The sequence below is a fragment of the Pelophylax lessonae genome (assembly GCF_965119305.1).
Source record: "Pelophylax lessonae genome assembly, chromosome: 8".
In the NCBI taxonomy this organism is placed as follows: Eukaryota; Metazoa; Chordata; class Amphibia; order Anura; family Ranidae; genus Pelophylax; species Pelophylax lessonae.
Genome location: NC_138775.1, coordinates 68414865 through 68438507, shown reverse-complemented (window position 1 = coordinate 68438507; position 23643 = coordinate 68414865). Strand labels below are relative to the sequence as shown.

The 23643-nt window shown below is 41.3% G+C and overlaps 1 protein-coding gene across 17 annotated transcripts in view; it reads left to right on the top strand.

Moving 5' to 3' along the window:
• The window catches only part of CACNA1D (calcium voltage-gated channel subunit alpha1 D), a 537366-nt gene that overhangs the window by 474731 nt on the left and 38992 nt on the right, over positions 1-23643 (top strand). For 15 of the 17 annotated variants that reach the window (XM_082266515.1, XM_082266513.1, XM_082266517.1 and 12 more), the window contains 5 exons: positions 1732-1859; positions 6191-6287; positions 8535-8637; positions 11807-11908; positions 22351-22481. In XM_082266515.1, coding sequence (XP_082122641.1) covers positions 1732-1859; positions 6191-6287; positions 8535-8637; positions 11807-11908; positions 22351-22481 — 561 coding nt within the window. Of the gene's footprint in view, positions 1-1731; positions 1860-6190; positions 6288-8534; positions 8638-11806; positions 11909-19556; positions 20340-22350; positions 22482-23643 lie in introns of those variants that run through there. The other 2 variants (XR_014225629.1, XM_082266514.1) reach the window with 2 other exon arrangements.

Sequence of the window (23643 nt, the reverse complement as noted above, 5' to 3'; positions counted from 1 at the left end):
ACAGGACAGATCTGCTCTGACTGCGATTGGATGATTTACAATCCAATAATTGTATACCCCACTGACTTGGCCAATCCAAACTCAGCTTAAGTTTACAAAAAATATGATTGCTAGCTAACTTGAACACTGCGTGTCAAAATAATTGTGGATCCAGAGGTCGGAACAAACTTGTATACAAATCTTGATTTTAAAAAGCCTAAGCTTGGCCCACGTGTCCTGTACCTAAGATTAGTCAGTACAACCATCTGACGTATATAAGACCTAGGATGTGTGACCGATTAGAGCAAAGTTCAAGTTTTCCCAGAAATGTTTGTCTTTACTTCCAGATCTAATGATGGTTTTAACATGCAGTTTTCACTGGTTACTTTTATGATAAAATTAAACTCCATTCAAAGCATTGTTTTTTTGTTTTGGATAATGCAAAATGAAAAATGTGAATCTTTGCCAAGCTTTTATTGCTGTCCTTTTCACTGTTGGGTAGATTCCCCCTTCCTTTTCCTTTAATGATAGTTTCCAAATCAAAATGTGAAGTGAAATTTCCCCAACAGAGATAGCAATAAAATGAAGCCGGGGTAAAACCTCTGCTAGTGACAGTTATCAACAGCGCCCAACAGAGCAGTACAAACTTAACCAAAATTTTTAAAAAAATACTAATGGAGTCCCTTCTAAAAAGAGAAGTATGACGTTACATTTTTTTCCATTATACTTACCAGGTGGATGCAGCATTGGACCAATACTGCATCTGTCCCACGGCGCTTCTACATCGCCGATCGCTCGGTTCCCACAGCTCCCTGAGCAGAGATGGAGCTCTGCCCCATCCTCGCTCACTGGAGTGCTGAGCTGTGGATGGGCAGGGAAAGGCCAGCTCAGGCTCTCAGCTGCTCGCTGAGAGGCTGAGCTGGGTGTCGTTCCAGGCACCTGGCGGATCCCGACTTCCATTGTCGTGATGACGAGGTGCCCGGACTGACTTCTGTGATGTCAGCAGAGAGCGGACTTCAGCCCGCTCTCTTCTGAAGACGGGTTACAGGAATGCAGGACGAACTGCACTCCGGTTATCCATAGGAGATGTACAGCCAAAAGAGGTCCTTTTCCATCTTGGTCTATACATCTCCTTTAATGAAGTCCTCCCACCTAGATTGAAATTCAAATCAAACACAATAAAGATTACCATATGAAAAATAAAAATACGTACTGCCAAGTCTTTGGAGTCCAATGATGTCTTCCTCGCTGCTGCAATTTTGCCAGTGTTCTTTAGATTTTGCATTGCCATATTGGATTTGAGACCTGCTGTCAGTTCTTGGTTTTCACAGCCAACCCCTTGGTGACACAGTGCTAGATCTTGAGTATGTACAGAATAAGACCTAGCTGCCTATAATGTTCTTTACTGGTTGCCATAGTGTACTCTATGCAGGCACTAAATCATGCAGAATTTTAGCACTTGTAATTCTGCATCCTTCTGTGATGTGTGACGCATATTCCAGGAGGCTGCAGGTGGAGAAAGGGCTATGTTACTCTCACTTAGGCAAGAAACCAGCAAGGAAGTAAAAACATCTATTTCAAAAATGAAATTTTAAAGGAGAAGGAAATTATGTAAATAGGGGAAGGATAAAATAAAAAAGATTTACTTTAGTCCACTTTAGCAACATCAACTGATGACAGAAACCTTTTTGCTTGCATTGCACCGTGAAAAACCTGGGTATCCATTTACTAATTGTTTTTGTTTATTTGTAGATTATAAATTTGTTTGTGGCTGTCATCATGGACAACTTTGACTACTTGACACGTGATTGGTCCATTTTGGGTCCTCATCATCTGGATGAATTTAAAAGGATTTGGTCTGAATACGACCCAGAGGCCAAGTCAGTTTTATTCTACATTGTCTGTTGTGTTACAGCGGGTAAAAAAAAAGAATTACCCCCTTTAAAATAATCACATTTTGTTTCTTTGCAGCCTGAAAGGAAGACAGACACAGTTTCTGTTTTATCCAGCAACTTATAACATCCAAGTGAAAGATATAACACCAATATGTCAGAAAAAAAATATAAAAAAAATTCAAAAACAATCAGTTTAAAAAGGACCACAAAGCCATTTGACTTTCAACTGTGATCACGTGTGGTCATTTTGATTAAAGAGCTTTCCTGGAGCATTTTGTTCCCTGGTAGTGCAACTAAAGCAAACAATGAACTATGGGTGGCAATGCCCTGGTAAAAGCTCTCCGGTATAAAGTTGTGGACAGGTACAAGTCAGGAGACTGATACAAAAAAAAAAAAGCTTTATCAATGCCTAGTGGTGAACCTTGGTACCCCAGATGTTTTGGAACTCATGCCCCCTGCAGTGCAGTTGAGCATCATGGGAAATATAGTTTCAAAACATCTGGGGTGCCAAGGTTCACCATCACTGGCCTAGAAGCACAGTGAAGTCTATTATTAAGAAGTGGATGGTATTTGGTACAACACAGACCCTCCCTGGATCAGGTCGTCACTCCAAACTGGATGAAAGAGCCAGGAGGAAACTGGTCAGAGAGGCTACCAAGAGGTCTACAGCAACTCTGAAGCAGTTGCAGGAATTCATGACAAAGAGTGATCATTGTGTGCATGTGACAACAATATCACAAATTCTTGGGACTGGAGCACTTGTCAGGATAGAAGGAAAAATGGATGGGGCAAAATACTGTCAAATTCTTGGGAACAATCTTCTGCCCTCTGCCAGAAAGCTGTCAATTGGAAGAAGGTTTACCTTCAAATATATGACAATGACCAAAAGCACACAGCAAATATGACCACACAGTGGTTGAAAGAGAAAAAGGTGAATGTCCTTGCATGGCGTAGTCACATTCCAGACTTAAACCCCATTGAAAATCTGTGGAATGACCTGAAGACTGCAGTCCACAAACTGTCACCATCAAGTTTAACTGAACTTGAGCAGTTCTGCAAAGAAGAATGGGCAAATGTTGCAAAGTCTAGATGTGCAAAGTTAGTAGAGACATATCCCAGGAGACTAAAGGCTGTAATTAAAGCAAAGTTCCAGTCACCTGTGGAAAAAATAAAAGTCAGCAGCTGAAAAAACTGTAGCTGCTGACTTTTAAAAACCAGCCACTCACCTGTCCCACGATCCAGCGGTGTGCTCACCCCAGTCGGTCTCACCCGCTGTCTTCAGCCCCCTGCACCAACATCTTCACTATGGGCACCTGGCTGTGACAGCGTGCGGCTTAACCGCCTGGTGCCCACTGCGCATTCACGAGTCATGCTGTGCATAGTGAATGGTGGATGCATTCTTGGGACTTGTTAGTGTCCCAGAAGACTGCAGGGGGGAGGGAGGAGAACTTTAGTTTCTGAATGCAGCAGCGCTCATTACGGAAGTGGGAAGCAGGTACCTGTCAAAATTGGGTACCTGCTCCCCCCCTCCGCTCCTCAAAGTGCCAATTGTTCAAGAGGAGCAGGGAACAGGGAGCGGGGAAAGCAGAACTTCCCCTTTTGGGTGGAGCTCCGCTTTAAAGCAAAAGGTGGTTCAACAAAATACTGACACAAGGGGGTGATCATTTTTCCCACTTCAGTGAATCTGTGTTTGAACTTTTTTTTTTTTTTCTGACATGTTAGAGTTATATCATTTATTTATTTTATAAGTTGCACATTTATAATATATAATATATTTATTTTATAAGTTGCATTTATTTATTTATAAGTTGCACAGTAAAATACAGCTGGATAAAACAAAAACTGGGTCTGTCCTCATTTCAGGCTGCAAAGCAACAAAATGTGATCATTTTAAAGAGGGTGATTCATTTCTACTGTATATGTACATTTTATGTAGTTTACCATAAAACACAAGACCCTTTAGAGCAGTGGTTCTCAGCTCCTGTCCTCAGGACCCACTAACAGGCCAGAGTTTTAAGTATTACCTTGGAGAGATGCAGACTAGAATGCTGCAATCATTGAGCTGCAAATTATATCACCTGTGATGTATTTCAGATATCTCGCAAACCTGGCCTGATAAGCTGCATACACACTATACAACTTTTGTTGTTGGATTTCCTTTAGATTTACCTTTACTATGTAGTGCAATGGCCTGCCTGGTTGCATACAAATTGAAAGTGTTTAGGTTTGACTTCATATTACATGGTTTTGGTAAATCTAAAGGAAAAAATCTAAAGACAATTGTATAGTGTGTATGGCCCATTAGTGTGTCCTGCAGACAGGAGTTGAGAACCACTGCTTTAGGTCTATATAAGAGGTATTTGCATTGACCTGCTTTCTAATGCATGTCTGCAGTGCATTTATTGGATTACATTTTCTATATAGGAAAAACAATGGTTAGCTATGGGAAGTCTGCATGCAGGTATAAATAAATTAACATTTTAGTCCTCATTTATTCAATGCAATCCTGTTTAAGATTATAAAATGCAGATTAAGACATTCTGTGCTCTGAAGCATGCATCATAAATTAACTGCTCCAATCTCCGCTCGTTATCTGCTGATTATGTTAATATGCTGTCCAAAATCCTTTTGGGTATGCTGTATGAGTTACACTCCCCAGCCTTCTGTAAGGGTGCCTAAATGGCCAGTCACCAGTCCTAAGCACTACCACTTGGTGGTCAAGACAGGAAGTTAGGTATGGCAAACCCTATTGGAATTTAAAAAAAACTTTCCTAAAGCTTTTATTTTAAAGGGATTTCTGCGTGGCAGGTGGCATTTTTAGGATAGGAGCAGGTATTCGTTCCTGCTGGACAGCCCTAATAGTGATTTAATTTTTATATTGTTTGATACAGATTTACTTTAAAATGGACAATGCGTGAAAAATATATTTTAAGAGTATCATTTATGTTGCTTGCTCTGCTTTTTAAAGTAACTAAAATATGTAACATCATTACCCATGTTACATTGCATGTTCTAGTTCAAAGCCCCTGACTCTACCCACCTCATTGTATTATTTACAAAGTCCCATATAGAATGAGGAGCCAATAAGGCATCTCATACTTCTGGTCAGCTGATCATGTGATTTGTTATGTTATCAACTTCAGAGGCTGTAATGGCAATAGAGAACGTAGTGTTTTTGTTTTTGTGTTTTTTAATATAGCCTTATGCCAGGTCCTCTAAAACATGTTCCCTTTATTAAGTGTAGCACTGTTCTCGTAGGGCTTGCTGTGTGATGACTTCTGGGGCTTCCTCTGATTACCAGCAGACAGTCACTTAGGGACAGTTCACATATACATTCTTACTCCCAATGGCTCGTTACTCAATAAACAGTCCAGGGCTTTTGGTTTTTGGTATTTATTGTTGAACTTGGATGGGAGAAGGGAATTGTGGGTACTCCAACTTGAACTATTTACAGTTGATGAGGACAATTCTCACTTGGCCTCACCAGGTTACTTGTGGAAGCAGAAACGCTGCTTTAACCATACTGCCACTTGTATGAAAGGGGTTAAGTCTTCTTGCTCTCTCTCCAGCAACAGACTTGATGCACTACATAATCTTCAGGACACTCTCTAGCATCCCCTTTACTGACACCCGTCCCCTGACTCTTCTAGATGAAGGGGTGGTCCTCTCAGGACAGGCCCTATGACACAGATCTGTACTCACTGTATGCAGAATCAGATCCTTTCCAGTGTCTCCCTTCCAGTAAGCTCTGCAGGATTTCTGGATTCAGTTCCTCTCTAACTCTCAGGCCCTCAGGTCGACCACCTGAGGCCGTATGGCAACTTCTACATGACCCTACTCTGCAGCTGAAAGACCCCGAGCACATGTACTCTTGGTATTTATACAGTATCCCAGCATGCACCAATGAACTTTCCTCTGCCAATCACCAGGGCTGTACTAAATGCCTGTGCACTCATTTGTCAGGTTTCCTCCCGCTGTTCAATATGCATCCCTATTGGTCCAGTGTGAAACACTTTAGACAAACTGAGCTGCACCTAAGCACCATGAGCAGACCTCACTAGCAGATCCTGCTCTCTGGTAGCCAGAGAACGATAATAGATTTACCTGGCAATCTTTCTGGTAATCAGAAAAGATCCACAACTATACTCTCTCTCAAGCACCTACCTAGGAGGGTGCTACATAAGTGACAGCTTGCTTGATAACAGATGTGAATTAGCATTACATGTACTGGATAAATGAGGTCCTTTCAGAGTATGACTCACTTTGCACTTCATATATGTCATGCATATATTATTAACTCTTATTGTCTAATCTAGGGGAAGGATAAAACACCTGGATGTGGTCACATTGCTCCGTCGTATTCAGCCTCCTTTGGGTTTTGGAAAATTATGTCCACACAGAGTTGCATGTAAGGTAAGAAAAAGTACACATACATGCAGTATACACCAATGTTGCCCCTCATTTTGTTGGATAAAAATAATACATCTCTGCGTTCCCTTGGTTGAGAGTCATGGCTAGAAAATCACTGACTCTCTTGTGAGTCAGTATTACGCTTGCCATACACAAAGCTAATTTTCCAACAGTTTCACATCACTTTCAACCAGCTTTATATTGCAAACATAATCAAAGTGATCTAGGTGACCATATACTTCCACACCCTACCTCCCTACAACATCATTGAAAATATATAACCTGCTAGTGGTAAATTGCAAACAAAAGCTAGTCATATAGTTACAAGATGATCTAATAGCTTGAGAATCAGTTAATGAAGGATATAGCTTCAGATGGGTAATTAGCACAAAGCGATTTGTAGCAGCAGGAATTGGCAACTTCCTGCCTCTGGAATAACAGGCATGTGCAAATAACTGCAGTTAGTTTGACTGGATTCACATGAAATGCATTCAACCACGATCACTGCAGATAATCGCTTGCTTTACAAACAATCATTAATAGCTGCGGCCATCATCAGCCTGTCATATTGACTGCAGTGAACGCAACAAAAAAAATCCGACCACGAATACTGCAGGTAGTTTCTGGCTGTGAAAACACTCTCAAATAGCCACTGTTGCTATTTGCACACACTGGCTTTTCAGACACAGGAATTGACAGATTCCTACCACTGGAAATTGCAGGGTGTGCTAATCACCCGTCTGAATGTAGCCTACCTATGGATAAAAAGTACAGATAGTGCTTGTTATCCTAACCAGATCTTCCAGGATCTTTGAAGAAAAGGTTTCACTTTTCAAACACCACATCTACATGTAAGCCGAGTTCGAAGGAAGATTGTATTGATTTCAAGGGTCCTTAGAGAGAACAGGTAGAAGTCTTACCGGCAGTCTTACAGTGGGAGTCTGTCTCTGTATGGCATGTCTAAGGCCATACATTGTAATTTTTTTTTATTTCCAACAAATGGGCTAAACGCAAAATAAAAAGTGCTGATTCCCCCAGCCACACATTTGAGGTGGATAAGGGAAACACTCTCGCTGCGCTATTGTGTTTCATGGTAGGGAGCCTTCCCAACCGTGAGAACACAATATTCAGAGTTGCTGGCTATAGCCAGCAACAAAAAATTTTGCCATGGTGATTGTACAGAAGTTTATGGATAGATCTGTACAGTCAGGGTGCCCATACATAGAAAATGTTGATTTTTTTTTTTTCAAATATTTTATTTAGAAGAGAAAGGCAATTTCTATTGGAACATACATAGCATATACTATGGAAACAAAGCATCAAAACAAAAGGCACATACCAAAAAGAAACGTAAATTGGACAAAATCTGTCCATCAAAATTACAAAAACATATCAATAGGACAATCAAAAAGTTACCCCTGTTACAACTGAGAAAATAGAGAGTGAGACCGGAGAGGGCACAAAAACCTGAGAGATCAAGAGAAGGTGTTGGTCAGGGATGTGAAAGTGCAACAGCCCCTGGGGGAGGCTCTCATGATTCAGAAAACCGCCAGATTTTACATAGTTACAAACAAAAGAGCAGAGGAAGAAGGAGAAAAAAAGGTGTGGGGGGGAGGGGTAGGGGTAGGGTAGATAGGGGTATTTTACAGAGCCAGTCAGAAATGGGGAACATTATACACAGACTTGATCAACCAGTGGGAACTACATCTATGAGAGCCCTTCCTTCCTCTGAATAATTAAACCTGTTTTATAAGGACCAGGCTTTCGTGCAAGTCTCTGATTTCTGCGGGGATGTCAAAACTAGGTCTTCCATCCGGTTCAACTCTTCTACTTTCCTGATCAAAAAACAGGAAAAATGTAGCCAGTTCCTGCTGAACTGAATTTCAATCCATGTATGGCCTCTGAACAACAACTCCCATTACATTGGGCATTACATTGTACTGTCTCTGGCATTCAACAGTTTTTGCATGGGGTATGAGCTGGTATTATAACAGTCAGTTTATTTACAATGCACTTTTGTGATAATGTATCAATGTAGTTTAGTCACAAATGAAAAAAAGCAAAAAAGGCACATGTATTAATATTTCGAATGGAAAAACTAAATGAGATTGAGACCAACGCTACTGTCTCATAACAGCCAACTAGATTCATGCATGCATAGAAGAATTAAAAGATTGAAAGTTTGGATCTATTTGTTTAATTCGAAATGAATTAAGGATATTCAGATGTTGACTTGTTTTCCTTCACCAGAGACTGGTAGCCATGAATATGCCCCTGAACAGCGATGGGACAGTAATGTTTAATGCTACATTGTTCGCTTTGGTTAGAACAGCCCTGAAAATCAAAACAGAGGGTATGTAATTACAAACCAATACTTTATTTTAATAAGTTAAAAACATTTTACAAATACAGAAACAAGGAACTGTATCATTTTGGCAGTGGAGGATCTTGGGAAGGATTTGGGTGCACACAATAGGCTTTTACTTCAGCTTTTAATATATTTTAGTCCCTTTTCCCCTAGAACAGGGGTAGGGAACCTATGGCTCGCGAGCCAGACGTGGCTCTTTTGATGGCTGCATCTGGCTCGCAGACAAATCTTTAACAAAGGGGGGCATGTCCGGACGTGAGCCGCGCTGGACGTGTAGTCCCAGAGGTCCGCAGCGTCTACCACTCAATCCAGTGCCATCCGCGTAGCTGTGCCCGGTGCCAAGGAGATTTCTGCACCCATCGACGGTACACTTTGTGATCTACCCACCGCTACCCTCAGTTCGTCTTGGGTGACCGGATTGCTGCGCTACGGACCCCGCGGCCTACTCGCGGTACCGCCGCCGCCTCGTGTGCTGTGCATCTGAGGGCCTTGGCAATCACCACCCGGTAAGGAGACCTGCCATCCGCTCCCTGTGCCCCGACAGACACGATCTCCTTCCCCTCTGACACCCGGGGACCCGCGGGAGCTGCCTCTCACATCCACTTCTGAGGCCTTCAGCGGCCGGCCGCCATTTTCTCAGGGCCTATACTCACCTCCATCACTCGCAGGCCTGCAGGCGCTCCACCACTCCAGCCTCATTGCATACCTGCCTGCTCTGCTCTCTTCCCGACCGGACTCCAGGCACTTTCACATGGCTCCATCTACTCACTGTATAGCTGCGGCCCATGAATATGAATATTAAATAAAGGTTCCCGACCCCTGAAATATAGTGTATGGCTCTCACCGAATTACATTTGAAAATATGTGGTGTTCATGGTTCTCTCAGCCAAAAAGCTTCCCGACCCCTGCCCTAGAAGGTCAGAGGGTTAAACATCTTGCTGTGTCTTCCACATGGACATTCAAAATATGTTTATCATTTTGTCCTGTCCAGCAGAACAATTGTGACATGCTGCAGTATTGATCCTTTTAGTTCCTTTTTTTACTTTATAGTAGTGGAATTTTTTTTTTTAATTTTGCAGCAGAAGAATAAAGGTTTTTGTGCACATACCTAGCCATAGACTAACGTTTTGGGTAATTTTGTTTTCTAGCCACATATTACTTGACATGTGTGAAATACTAAATTAGTGACTGATTGGATATTAATTGGCAGCAGATTTAATAACCAAGACAGTTATCAGAAGATGGGGTCCTCAACAACTTAGGCTGCTTTCACAGTCACCTTAATGACAAATATAAGGTCTGATGAAATTAAACTTTAGAATTTTAGGTTTTCATTCATTGTTGAGATTATAAAATGTCATTGTCTAGGATATGTTTGTCTGTGCTTTCTTAAAATCACCTGCTGACTATACACAGTACAATATCATTTTACAAACTCTTTTAGCTGCACCAATACATGCATAGCTGCATACAAATTGTTTAGGTTGACCCTTATACCACAAAGGTTAGGTAGATGTAAGGGAAGTTCACAGAGGTTATATAGTCAGATTGTAATGTATTTGGGTAGCATTTATTCATTAATACTCAACCCCTGTTTTTAGAATGGCCAGTTTCTCACATCTCAGCCTGGTATATACAGTATATATATATATATATATATATATATGTAGCACTACTCCCTGGGGAGCTGCTTGAAGCAGATTCCCCTGGGTTACCCATAGCAACAACTTATCAATTCTTAGTGCTTTAATTGTTTGGCTCAGTCAGGAAACAGTCCAGGGGATTTGGTTTTTGTTGTTTTTATTTTAGAACTTGGGATAGGAGAAGGGATGAGTGAGATACTCCAACTGGATGAACTATGCACAACTTGAGGACTTCTAGCTATGTTGAGTGCGGCAAGGCCGCTGCTTCACCTTACGACTGTAGTGAAGGACTTGATAAGCAAACTGTATTGTGAATTACTCTTCAGGGCCCCGCTTGGTACCCCCTTTACCCTCTACTCTTCAGGGTTATACTTGGCACCCCCTTTACTTTTGCTAACTGTGTGAGCTGAGCTTCTCTCCTCTGACTTCTTTGGAGTGGCCCCCCTTCCTGGGCAGATCCCTTGGCAATCCCCCTGGTACTCACAGACACTGTTTTCCCAGATGACTCTGCCAGCAGCTCCACCGTCAGCTTTACAAGATCCTTCAGGCTCAGCTCCACACCTGGCTCACTAGGCCAACTGCCAGTGACCACCTTCCTCAGACAGCAGGAGGAGAGACAACCGTCACCTTCCTCCTGGTACTTTGCTTCCCACCAAAGAAGCCCTGTCACATGTGCCCTCAGCTTTTATGGTCAATCCCAGGAGGCTCTGCAGTGGTGCCCTCCCACTGGGACTGCCACAAAAGCCTGTTTGCCACTGGCCAGGTTTCCTCCACTGTCCAACAGGCTCCCCTATTGGATACAGTAGGGACACTCCATTAGACCAAGTGACTCACACATGGACACATGTAACAGGCATAACTAACAGATCAGGCTCCCTGATAAGCAGACGGAGCATAACAATGCTTTTAACCTAGCACCTATCTAGGAGGGTGCTACCTTTCTATATATATATATATATATATATATATATATAAATATATATATATATATATATATGTATATGTATATATATATATATATATATATATATATATATATATATATGTATGTATATATATATATATATATATATATATATATATATATATATATATAATATAAAGGTTGGGGATGTTACAAGCATCCTTACCTCTTGTTGTGGGGGGTAAGGGGGAACCCCGGCTCTGACAGCTGTCTTCTGGGTTTGGATGGAACCCAAGCCAATTAGCCTAATGGTTATACAACTAATTGCAGAATGTAATCCCCCTTGCTTAAATGAACTAACTCTCTGACTTGCCTTGGATCAAGAACTTTGAAAGATTGGCAAGTAAAAAGATTTCCTCTTTTAGTGAGATCAGGAAGTAGATAAAGCCATGATTCTGTATGGCCGACTAATGCACACTATTAAAAAAGGCTGAAGGCTTCCAGGGAAAGTGACCGAATTGCATATTAAAATCACATTTATACCATAGAGTATGTGGGCATAATTCTCACTTGTGTCTCTGCATATCATTTTTTTTTTCTTGTCCAGGTAATCTAGAACAGGCTAATGAGGAGCTAAGGGCTGTCATCAAGAAAATTTGGAAAAAGACAAGTATGAAGTTGCTGGACCAAGTTGTTCCTCCTGCAGGCGGTCAGTGTAAAAGTCTTTATTTACATGTGTCGCACCATTACTGATTATCTGTACCTGTAATTCACTAGTACCAGGGCAGCGAAAAATAATCAGTAATGAAACATATTCAAATGTGTGTACACAGTTTCTTAACCCCTTTCTTACATGCCACCAGTAGGTATTTTGTGAGCTTCAAATCAAATTCACATAATTTACAGAAGAGTTAAAAGGAAACCCCCATTGATACATAACCAGTGGATAGACATGTGCTTGGCGCACTGCATAATTAAGTTCTGTTTAAAGATCAAGTCTATGACACCTACTGTAAGCAGAAGCAGCTAATTGACACTGGAACCCGAAATGCTTAGTGTGGGTTTTCATACTGGCAGATTGACAGAACAGAGGATTTCACTCTGTGGGGTGCATTTATTAAAGGTAAATAGACTGCTCTTTGCAAGTGGATTTGCACTCGGAAATGTAGTTGCACTCAGTTTCCCAAGAGCTTAGTAAAAGCGGTAAATTTCTGCTGATTTCCAGCATCCAGTCATGTGCAAGCAAAAGTGCTGCTTTTATTTTCCTTGCATCTGATTGGGTACTCTTTACAAAGTGAAGCTTCACCACATTTACTAAACTCTGAGTAAAATGAGTGCAATTTCACTTGCAAAGTGCACATTCAATTTGTCCTTTTTAAATCCACCCATTTGTGTGTCACACCTCCTCCACTGAATGCTACCCTTTATAGGAATAGGGAACTCCACAAAAAACACTTGCCTTACAAAATCTGTGTATTCATTTGTATTTTTTCCATAGCAGGAAGTACAGAAGCAATAATGTTTACCTATTCACTAATAATGTTATCAAAATGATTTCTACATTGTCCCTAGATGTTAAAGTAAACCTGTCATGGGAGAAATCTGGGGTCTGCCACTGCTAACTTGCACCTGAAAAAAAATGCTTTTTGACTGGCTATTACCTTGCCCCACTGTATTTTTTTATTTCTGAGTCACTGACATGGGACAAGTGGGCAGGATTTAAATCCTAATCAGAAGCCCTAAGTTGCATACTTGTTTTAGGTCAGTGACTCAAATCATTAAATATAAAGGGTCAGCTTGAAAACCAAATGACTAACACTTTTAGAAGGATGGATCAGAAAGCCTCCATGTTCTCATATGACAGATTTATACTAAAACTGGACTCCGGAGAAAACAAAACTTTACCCTTGCAGTGAGATCCCTCTGCCATGCAATGGTTATCTGCTCGTTTTGCCAAGGAGAAGATGAAAAGGGTGATAAAATCACCTTATCCCTCACTCCTGCACACGTCCTCCATGCTGTAAGACCGATCACCTGGTTACGCTTCTCATCGCTGCCTGACAGGTTGCAGCTCTCTGACATCATCTCGTACAATGCAGGACAAGCAGTTCTACATTGTATGTAGGGTCACCAAGGACTTGCCCACATTCCAGGTTGTTGGACAATGATGCAGAGCGCCAACCTCTGGGCAAGAGATGAATAACGTAGGTATATTACTTTATTTATTATCTCCTATCCAAAATGATCAATACGAAGGGACCCACTGCAAGGTTACAGTTTCCTTTCCCAGAGATCAACTTTAGGCTTTGCCCTGGATCAAGCATCCTCAGGTCCTACTGACAGTATATTATGTGCAGTACAGTATACTGAAGCTTAGCTAGAATGAGTGCTGGCTGACCTACAGCATTCAGAAAGTACCAGTGAAATATTTATAAATGATGTTCATATACAGTACACTTTTACAGTAGGATAAGGCTAGAAAGTTCTTTGCATGTAAAGGGTCAGAGTGTACAAAAAAAATCAATTTCTATTATAGGTGGAATTAGGTGAACTGAGTCATTGATTAGCTTCTTGTATATCTAAGGGTCTTCAGCATCAAGAACTGACCTATATAATTCATTGCTGTGTCCCCATCCACCTTTGATTTTCCTGTTGTCACTATTTTCCTTAACCACTTAAGCCCCGGAAGATTTTACCCCCTTCCTGGCCAGGCCCTATTTTGCGATTCGGCACTGCGTGATTTTAACGGACAGTTGCACGGTCGTGCGACGCTGTACCTAAACAAATTTGACGTCCTTTTTTTCCCATAAACAGAGCTTTCTTTTGGTGGTTTTTGATCACCTGTGCGATTTTTTGATCATGCGCTATAAACAAAAAAAGAGTGACAATTTTGCAAAAATAACAATATTTTTCACATTTTTTTATATGAAATTCCCCCCAAAAAATTTAAAAATCTAAATTTTTTATCATTTTAGGCCAATTTGTTTTCTGCTACATATGTTTGGTAAAAAAAATCGCAATAAGCGTATTTTGATTGGTTTGCGCAAAAGTTATTGCGTTTACTAACTAAGGGAAAGATTTTTGTCATTTTTATTGTTTTTTTTTTTTTAACGAGTAATAGCGGCGATCTGCGATTTTTTTTGCGGGACTGCGACATTGCGGCGGACAGATCGGACCCTTGACTGACATTTTTGGGGGTACCAGTGACATTACTACAGTAATCAGTGCTATACATATGCACTGTTACTGTAAAAATGACACTGGCAGGGAAGGGGTTAACTTTATTGGAGAAGGAGGGGTTAAGTGTGTCCCTAGGGGCGTGCTTCTAACTGTAAAGGGATGTGGCTTGTTGTGTAACTACAGAGATATATACGATTCTACATAGCAGGACCGTATGATCTCTGCACTTACACAAGGGAGAATGACCGGCGGCTTTGTTTACATTAGCCGCCTGCCTTTCTCCCTCTGTAACGGGCGATTGCGAGTGACCGGCGGACTTTGGGTCCGCCGGTCACACGCGCAGGGATCACAGTGAACGAGCGGGGGCGGGAGCTCGCCTCCGGCGGCGCGCTCTCGCCCCCGGCGGCGCGCGCTCGCCCCCTATTGGCTCGCAGGCGAGTGACGTACCCATTCGTCACTTTGCATGCACGGGGCTGACCGCCGCAGTATATGTACTTGCTTTGGTCGGCAAGTGGTTAAAGTGTTCCCACTTATGCTGTTTAACTTTCCACAATGTAATGTAAAAAAAAAGCCAGCGGGAAGCATGGAAGCCCCCCCATCATGGCTGCAGCAGGTGTGCCATCATGAAAAATCAAGCACGAAGATCAAACTTATATGTTTTGGGTGGAATTGTCCTTTATTCCATATCTCACAGAAGATATGGTTCAATTTGGAAAAATCTTAAAGCCCAATTCCAACCTAAACTCTTGTTTAGAATATAGAGGTGTTTATTGATGCCTGTTTCCGCTGGAGAGATTTCTGTTTTTTCCTGTCATGGTGAACAGTGAAGGGAATTCTCCCCAAAATTTACACAGACAGCAGTAAAAGAGTGGGGAAAACCTTTGCCCAGTTTTTTTGCTGCGTGTGCTGTTAGTGGGGAGGATTCCTTTCATGATTGTGGCCTGATGGCGGGTGGGGACCCAACAGTAGTAAAAATGTGACATAAGTTCTAAACCTCTACCACTCTATAGAAAACCTAAAGGGGTAGTAAAACGCGGAACCCCCCCCCCCCAAAAAAAAAAAAACCTAAAGGCATATTTTCCCTAGAATGAAGCTCCCGCAGCGCTGTGAGTGGCCGGAGCCCCAGTGATGTCACTCTCACGCATGGAGCCTTCCATTCCGGCAAGGAGCTCTGATATGCTGGACCTTCAGAGCGCATGTGCCGCTGATGTCAGTGGCTGCATGCAGGGTGAATATCTCCTAAACTGTACAGGTTTAGGAGATATTCAATTTACCCACAGGTAGGCCTTATTAAAAAAATCACCAAGCGGAGTATACAACCGCTTTAAAGTTTTGGTTGGAAATTGGCTATAAAAGCATAATCCACCCAAAAACTGGTCTTACATTTTTGGGTTACACCAATGGGCTGCCCATAGACTTTTCAGAAACTAGCCTGACTACCTGTCTGTGCCTATAGTATCCTACTAGCTCACCGGTGCTTTAACAGGTCAGTTTTCACCCACCTAAGAGATGAGGGTAGGGGCAATAGAGCCCTCAAAGCCTCCTATATGTTACGTTACTTTTTTGGTGTAGTAGATGGGTTTAAGAAGAGAATGAAGGCTAACTTACAGATAAAATATACTGAATTAGAATGTTATGGTGTAACTGCTGCTACTATATAGAATGTTTCCTTCTACATCTACTGATGCAAAAATGTGCCTTAAACTTGGATCTGGATATGTGTATAATAATTTCAATTCATATATATTGTGATTAATTGCAGATGTGCTAACCTTGTTCTTGCAAATCTTTTTCTCTATTTCCTAATTATATTATTCTTCTTAGTAGTGATCATTCTTGTGATGACTTAATGTGTTCTACATGTGCTTTGTGTATGTGTTTCTTTAAATGTTTACTGAGAGAGGACTGAGCTGTGTGACAGGGGACATTGTGATAATGGCCAGAGCGAGATAGTACCTGTCAAACATGAGTAGATTGCTGTAGTTTTTCTTCTAGAAAGGGCATTGCTAGTTTATATAGTTTGCATTGTAATCATTTATGTTGCCAAATTTGTAATTGCAGTTGAGTATATAGATTGTGTATATTCCCTTCCTCCAATAATTGCTCCTATCAGTTTTTATGATGGTTCATCACACTTTAACAGTACAATTTGAGCCCAGGGACAAGGAATATGTGTGACGTACTGTGTTATTAGAGCCCTAGTCTGAACTATGTTACCATTATGAGACTCATAATAAGCACCATGTCACTGGATCCCAAATCCGTATCAGATTGCTACAGCCCAAATTGAACCTATGTTTCTAGAAGCAGACACAGCTCTATGTTACCATAGCTAGATCAACACCCTGGTAATAAAATTATAACCAGTACCAAAGCCTCAACCCAAACCACATAGAGACAGAATTTGAAAAATGTTACCCAAGCCAGTATCAGTAGTATGTTCCTAGGGCTACACTCACTACCCTGTTACCAGATGTAGAACTGAAACCATGTTAGCAGTGCCAGAATTGATCCCACTTAGCAAGAAATAGAATTAGTACAGAATCCACACTATCCCATCAGAACCAGATTTGGTACCATGTTACCAAAATGCAATCAAAACCATGTTACCAGTGTCAGAATTCCTATCATATTACCAAAGCTAGGTACTAGAGATAGAAATGGTACAAAATTTTGCAAAACCAGAATAAATAGCATATAAACAGATATTACATCCAGGACTAGTTTTATGTTATCATAGTTACATTTGTAACCATTTTACCAGAGCCAAAACCAGTACCCTGTTACCAGTACCAATAGAATCCGTACCATACTTATAAATCCTGAACCAGTATCTTACTAGCAGACTCAGGATCTTACCCATGTTACCTGGGCCACATCTGGTGCATTACAATGTTACTATGGGCAGCTTTGGTACGTTGTTGTCAGGACCAGAATCTAAACCATGTTGCCAGGACCAGTTTTGCCACATTGTTCCCAGGACCAGAGTCAAACCAAGGTATCAGGGCCTGATTTGGTACATTGTTACCAAGACCAAAATGATAGCCATGTCACCAGGGCCAGATTTGGTACATTATTGCGAGGACCACAGTCAGAGCCATGTTTCCACAGCCTGATTTGGCACATTGTTGCTTACACCAGAATTTTTACCATGTTACCACATTCCGATTTGGCACATTGTTGCTAAGAACTGAAATACAGTGCCTTGCGAAAGTATTCGGCCCCCTTGAACTTTTTGCCACATTTCAGGCTTCAAACATAAAGATATAAAACTGTCATTTTTTGTGAAGAATCAACAACAAGTGGGACACAATCATGAAGTGGAACGAAATTTATTGGATATTTCAAACTTTTTTAACAAATAAAAAACTGAAAAATTGGGCGTGCAAAATTATTCAGCCCCCTTAAGTTAATACTTTGTAGCGCCACCTTTTGCTGCGATTACAGCTGTAAGTCGCTTGGGGTATGTCTATCAGTTTTGCACATCGAGAGACTAACATTTTTGCCCATTCCTCCTTGCAAAACAGCTCGAGCTCAGTGAGGTTGGGTGGAGAGCGTTTGTGAACAGCAGTTTTCAGTTCTTTCCACAGATTCTCGATTGGATTAAGGTCTGGACTTTGATTTGGCCATTCTAACACCTGGATATGTTTATTTGTGAACCATTCCATTGTAGATTTTGCTTTATGTTTTGGATCATTGTCTTGTTGGAAGACAAATCTCCGTCCCAGTCTCAGGTCTTTTGCAGACTCCATCAGGTTTTCTTCCAGAATGGTCCTGTATTTGGCTCCATCCATCTTCCCATCAATTTTAACCCTCTTCCCTGTCCCTACTGAAGAAAAGCAGGCCCAAACCATGATGCTGCCACCACCATGTTTGACAGTGGGGATGGTGTGTTCAGGGTGATGAGCTGTGTTGCTTTTACGCCAAACATAACGTTTTGCATTGTTGCCAAAAAGTTAGATTTTGGTTTCATCTGACCAGAGCACCTTCTTCCACATGTTTGGTGTGTCTCCCAGGTGGCTTGTGGCAAACTTTAAACAACACTTTTTATGGATATCTTTAAGAAATGGCTTTCTTCTTGCCACTCTTCCATAAAGGCCAGATTTGTGCAGTATACGACTGATTGTTGTCCTATGGACAGAGTCTCCCACCTCAGCTGTAGATCTCTGCAGTTCATCCAGAGTGATCATGGGCCTCTTGGCTGCATCTCTGATCAGTCTTCTCCTTATATGAGCTGAAAGTTTAGAGGGACGGCCAGGTCTTCGTAGATTTGCAGTGGTCTGATACTCCTTCCATTTCAATATTATGCTTGCACAGTGCTCCTTGGGATGTTTAAGCTTGGGAAATCTTTTTGTATCCAAATCCGGCTTTAAATTTCTCCACAACAGTATCTCGGACCTGCCTGGTGTGTTCCTTGTTCTTCATGATGCTCTCTGCGCTTTAAACGGACCTCTGAGACTATCACAGTGCAGGTGCATTTATAGGGAGACTTGATTACACACAGGTGGATTCTATTTATGATCATTAGTCATTTAGGTCAACATTGGATCATTCAGAGATCCCCACTGAACTTCTGGAGAGAGTTTGCTGCACTGAAAGTAAAGGGGCTGAATAATTTTGCACGCCCAATTTTTCAGTTTTTTATTTGTTAACAAAGTTTGAAATATCCAATAAATTTCATTCCACTTCATGATTGTGTCCCACTTGTTGTTGATTCTTCACAAAAAATTACAGTTTTATATCTTTATGTTTGAAGCCTGAAATGTGGCAAAGGTCGCAAAGTTCAAGGGGGCCGAATACTTTTGCAAGGCACTGTATAACCATGTGACCACAGCCAGATTTTTTACCATGTTGCCAGGGCCATAACCTATAGGGTTCTCCTCATCTTACTCAGTAGTTCCAAGGTATGGTGTAGTTCACCCAAGTACACCAAGCCCAATGGGTTTTTAGGTTCTCTCTCGTTCCAGTGGACACTTGTACACCATAATGGCCTTAATAATATCTGGTAATATTTACTGCTTTCTCCCCTGTCACCAGCCAATCAGCCACGTGACTTATTTACTGCTACCTTATACTTGTCTGGTGTTTTAAAGGTGCAGAATCCATTTCTCTCACCATCCATAAGAATAGTTACATGCCTTTGCTTTAGTCATTTGTAGCTTATTCTACTTTTGTAGTCTTGAAGCAACTTTAAGGAGTGGTCAGGTCTGGAAGCAACTTGAGGACCCCCAGAGCCAGTGGTGATGGAGGCTGAGCGTTGTGAAGGTGACATTCTCAGTCTCTTAGGCAGCGCATGCTGGCCACTCTGCTCTTCAGCATGATACAAGGAGCAGCATTAGCAATGGCGTTAGGCTAGCGCAGCCACTTTCTCTCAGGATTGTGGTGGCTGATGACAACAGAGTGCTGATATCCCAACTCAAGAAGAACTGAGAACAATTAAACCATGGGAAAATAAACCTTGATACTGCACATTTAAAACCATTGTTTTTGTCTAACTGCAGTCTTTTTAGTCGTATACCTCTACTGCTTGCATGGCCTTACGGAACTGCTTTGTACTTGTTGTAACTACTGTGCTTGAGCTTTCTCTGCAGCCTTCTCTTTTCCTTTCAACTATCCTCTCAGAATATTCTGAAGCAATTCTGTTTTAGGGTGGTGGCATGGAACTAGTGTTGCCTCTTGCCAGCTGTATTCCCCTACATTTGTTAATATCGATACAGATGCATGCTTCAGAATACAGAATCTTTGGTAGATGTTGCCTGCATGTATGGGTCCTGTAGTGTCATACGAATCAACCTTCATACATTTCCTTCAATGTCCCAAGAGTCAGTTGTAATGATAGCTTTGGGGAAAAGGTTGCAGGTGGTAAGTATGTTATCCTTAGTACACCCACCCAACAGCCCCTGGATGGAAATCTCAGAGATGGGAACTCATGCAGAAATATGTGTACTGTTGGTGATGCTTATTACTGTAATTCCAGACAGGCTTTTTTATATTTTGGATAGAGTGGGGAAAGATTAGAATTTCTGAAAGCTGTCTTTTGTTGCTGTCTTCGACAAAGATCATTAAATGAGGGAGTTCCTCCCCAAAGGAATGAAGACTCTTTGTTCCTCTGGGGAGGAACTCCCTCAGTTAATAGCCCAGTATTGGTAGTCACCAAGACCAATAATTAAGGGGAGGTTTCCTGCAAAAGAGACACAGACAACCATAAAACACTGTGCTTAGTAAAGCAGACGAAGATCCACACCTCTGTTGAGCTATTATTACTTTCAGTCTCCTCATAGGGGAGTAAATAAACCCTCACTGGGGACACAGACAGCAATTAAAACCTGAACAAGGTTGTAACTCTATACAAAACGTAAAAAAAATTTTGTCGGAAATTTGAAATGTCTTTAAATATGAATAGCTTAATGCCCAACAGCGCCAATAACTAGGTAATACCAAAAGTATACATACTACTGCATGACTGTTGGTGGAATTACAAGGTTTACAAAGGATTTAACCAGAACTAGGGATGAAGAAAACTGGAATAGGCCAAAATAGTTTTCTTTTGACTGCATAGAATGGGGATTTGGGGAGATTTTTCACAGTATTACTGTGTTGTATATAGCTTCCAGTAGTCATTGCATAGGCTACTGAGAACCCCTCTTGAACAGGTACAATGTGTGTTGACTTTTGAATGTATGATGTAATTGTGGGTAGTTCAGTTCTTGCTCTGTGCTTGTGATGACAATATTTCTGAGCCATATTTATTAATACATAATGGGCATTTATTAATTCAACCAACATTCAGTGAAGGTGAATCTTCCTAGTTAATGTACTTTATTATATAATGAATGATTCACCACCATTGAATGTTTGGTGAGTATTACATTTACTGCTTTACAAATATGCCTGTATTAATAATGAAAAAAAAACTGAAACAAATGCTGGGTCTGTGTCTACCCACAAACCATTTTTTTTTATTTAGGATCATATCAATTTATATGAAGTGCCAACAGGGGAATCAGGTCTATCTTCAAATTAGAAAAAGTTAGGATATATGCCAGAAAACTATGCACAATCCTTTGGCCTTCCAGCTTGAATAAACCTCATGTATGAAAGTGACAGGTTCTTCACCTTAGATTTTATCTACAAGGAGCTCCTCTTGTTACATGACACTTTAAGCTTGCAAGCACCACTCTTCACATCCATCCAACATCCTCTGACTGCTGTAGAAGAAAAAGACTCCGAAACACATTGGACATGTCATCCAATGTGAGTTCTGTTCTCATTAGGATGCAACCATTTCACAATGAGTGCCAACCTCTTGCCATTGGTGTGTCAGGGCTGGTGCTAAGAGCAGCACTGCCACTTCTCCTCTTAGGAGAAAGGGAATGACCTATAGCTCTTACTTGACCCAATATCTTTTTTTTCAATTAGAAGACTGAGCATCTACTTCCAGCATTTAATTGGCAGGGTGCGTAGGGTAATTGGTAGCATGACTGCCTTCACTTGCTTTAAAAACAGCTGTTTCAAGGCTGCAGCACTGCTTGCTAATTTAGGCCATAGCAACTGTAAATTAATGGGTAGCCATAATTTGGTCCCTAACGTGCAGAAAAGTTAAGTACACAATGTTTAACTTATCTACTCTTCAACGTATACATTTTTAAAATATATTTTGAAAATTCAGGCCAGGTAAAGACTATATTTAAGGCCCCCAATATTGTACATTTGGCACACCAATTACTTTGACTTAAACGAGCACTAATCCTCACTACCAGCATGTAGTAGATGCACTCTGTCAAGCTAGATCCCCCTTATCATCTTTCCTTCCAATCCTCCATCTTCATCTTGCTTGCTCGCTGGTGTCCTGTGCTAGTTTCGTCTGCACAGCTTAGTATCCGCTGCATCCATCACATTTCTTTTCAGATGCTAGAGTTCAGAGTGATCGTGAATGTTGCTGACTTGGGAAAGATTTGTCTGTTCATTTAGATGATGAGGTAACCGTGGGGAAGTTCTATGCCACCTTCCTGATACAGGACTACTTTAGGAAATTCAAGAAGCGAAAAGAACAAGGACTGGTGGGGAAATACCCTGCGAAGAACTCCACAGTGGCTCTACAGGTGACTGTTTTTTTATATTATACTATGTATTGATCTTTTTTGATATATGTTAGCAAAGATTTTGTCTAAATTACATTTGCCTGACTCTTGCCCGTCAAGCAGGGTATACAGCAAAGGTGACGATCTACAGACAGAGGATTAGGGAATGGTCTCTTTTTTTAGGCAGTACTTTAAAGTGGAACTAAAATTTCTCAATCAACATTAAAAAATGTTAATCCTTATGCTGCTGCTAGCATTACTTAAAGTGGAGTTCCACCCTAAATTTGTACTTACCTCCATCTTCTCGCTCCGGGTCACCTGAAAAACAAATGGATAATCGCAATTTTTTTTTCTTTTACTTACCTTGTAGAGAAAATATACTTACCTTACTTCCTTCTTCCTCCCCTCGGCGGCCACGGCGATTCGTCACTTCCTGGCTTTTGCAATGATTCCTGGGAGCTAAACGTCATCGCTCCCAGGAATCAATGCGCCTGCACCAGCCCCGACGTCAGTTCCGGTGCGCATGCGTCATTCCCTTCTAAACAGCTTCTGGGCATGCCCAGAAGCTGTGGAGGGATGACGCGCGCGCACCGGAAGTGACGGCGGGGCCGGTGCAGTGCATCGTGGGACCGAAGAAGAAGGAAGAGGACGCAGAAGAGGATCGCGCTGGCTTCAAGCTGCCCACACCTGAGATGGCAGCGCTGGACAATACTTTTTCAAGGTAAGTATTTCTCCTAAAAGGTAAGTGCAACCCGGGACAGATCAGAGGCTAGCCATTGTGGAATGTACTAGCCCTGACTGTCCCGGGGGTATTTTTATTTAAAAAAGCATAACCAGGGTGGAACTCCGCTTTGATAGATAGGAAGGTATATTATATTTACTTGCTTGATTTTTTTTTTTTTGTTTACATTTTATTAGTTGCTAAAGCAATACATCCTAGTATTTTTTTTCTGCTGGATGAGAGGAGGAGGAGCTTTCTCAGCTAAGCACACCCTCCTGCCTACATGCATGAACTAGGGGCAGATGGATTCCAGGAAGTAAATTCTATATCAATCAAGATCGCGTTGCTAGAAATGCTAGTTGTTTTTTTTTTATATAAATTATATAAATTATCAACACAATAAAGCATGGAGACATGGACGGGTGAGCTTGCTTTGAATATTAAAAATAAATAGCGTTTTCA